The sequence below is a fragment of the Triticum urartu genome, unplaced genomic scaffold (genome assembly GCF_003073215.2).
Source record: "Triticum urartu cultivar G1812 unplaced genomic scaffold, Tu2.1 TuUngrouped_contig_10429, whole genome shotgun sequence".
Lineage (NCBI taxonomy): Eukaryota > Viridiplantae > Streptophyta > Magnoliopsida > Poales > Poaceae > Triticum > Triticum urartu.
In genome coordinates, this window is record NW_024111295.1 from 9903 (window position 1) to 10964 (window position 1062).

The 1062-nt window shown below is 49.4% G+C and overlaps 1 protein-coding gene across 1 annotated transcript; it reads left to right on the forward strand.

The window, feature by feature from the left end:
* Positions 1–216: 216 nt before the first annotated feature.
* LOC125526539 (NAC domain-containing protein 43-like) lies at positions 217–1059 on the forward strand (the record flags this gene model as incomplete). Its single annotated transcript, XM_048691217.1, has 2 exons — positions 217–647; positions 923–1059. Coding segments are annotated over exons 1-2 (309 nt in total), but the record flags the coding sequence as incomplete, so codon positions are not given.
* Positions 1060–1062: the final 3 nt, after the last annotated feature.

The window sequence follows — 1062 nt, forward strand, 5'->3', positions numbered from 1 at the left end:
TCATAATTCATGGATGTTATAATCTCTATTTTGCTCTCAATACAGAATACTGGCCGCTCTTCTCTCTCTAAAAAACATTTCTTCTCTGGCCATCTCTGTCAGGGGTGGGTGGAAAAAACTAACCCCACTAGAGTGACCAAAGCAAAGGGCTGCACCCAACAGCATGGAATGATGGCAATATCAATATCAACCTCCGATCGTTTCTCCCTCCTCCCCTCTCCTCTTCCTCCTCACCTCTCTCTCTCTCTCTCTCTCTCTCTCTACTTTGCAACCTCTATATAAATGGCCACCTTTCCTCCCACACCGCCGGATCACCCATTCTCTCTTAGCCTCCTCTCCTCCTCAGCTCCAAGCGCTAGCTCCAATCTATCTCCCTCTCTCTGCCCATTTATCAGCCTTTAACACACGAACTCAGTCTACCGGTCCCTGGAAGAACCACTTCACGCAGGCCGTCGTTTTGTCGATCGATCTAACAATGAGCATCTCGGTGAACGGTCAATCGTGCGTGCCGCCGGGCTTCCGTTTCCACCCAACGGAGGAAGAGCTCCTGAACTATTACCTCCGCAAGAAGGTCGCCTCCGAGGAGATCGACCTCGACGTGATCCGCGACGTTGATCTCAACAAGCTCGAGCCATGGGATATCCAAGGTACAACTATTATTTTCTTCTTCTCCCGCCATGGCGGCCTAGCTTGCACCTCCATTCATTCATATATAGTGGCTTAATTGCACGGTTCATGAAGCAAATAGTAGTTTGACAGTGCAAAGTGGCAAACTAGTACCTTCTGCCATTAAAAAACAAGCGAGCTCCATCTCAGTAAGAAATGCAACTATAATTTCTTGGATGGGTTGTTTTGTGCACACGTACCCGTGATGAACAAATCAAACTAAGAGAATTGTCTTGGTGCAATTTGGGTGTTTCAGAGAAATGTAAGATCGGCTCGGGTCCTCAGAACGACTGGTACTTCTTCAGCCACAAGGACAAGAAGTACCCGACGGGAACGCGGACGAACCGGGCGACGGCGGCCGGGGTCTGGAAGGGAAACGGACGCGACAAGGGTACT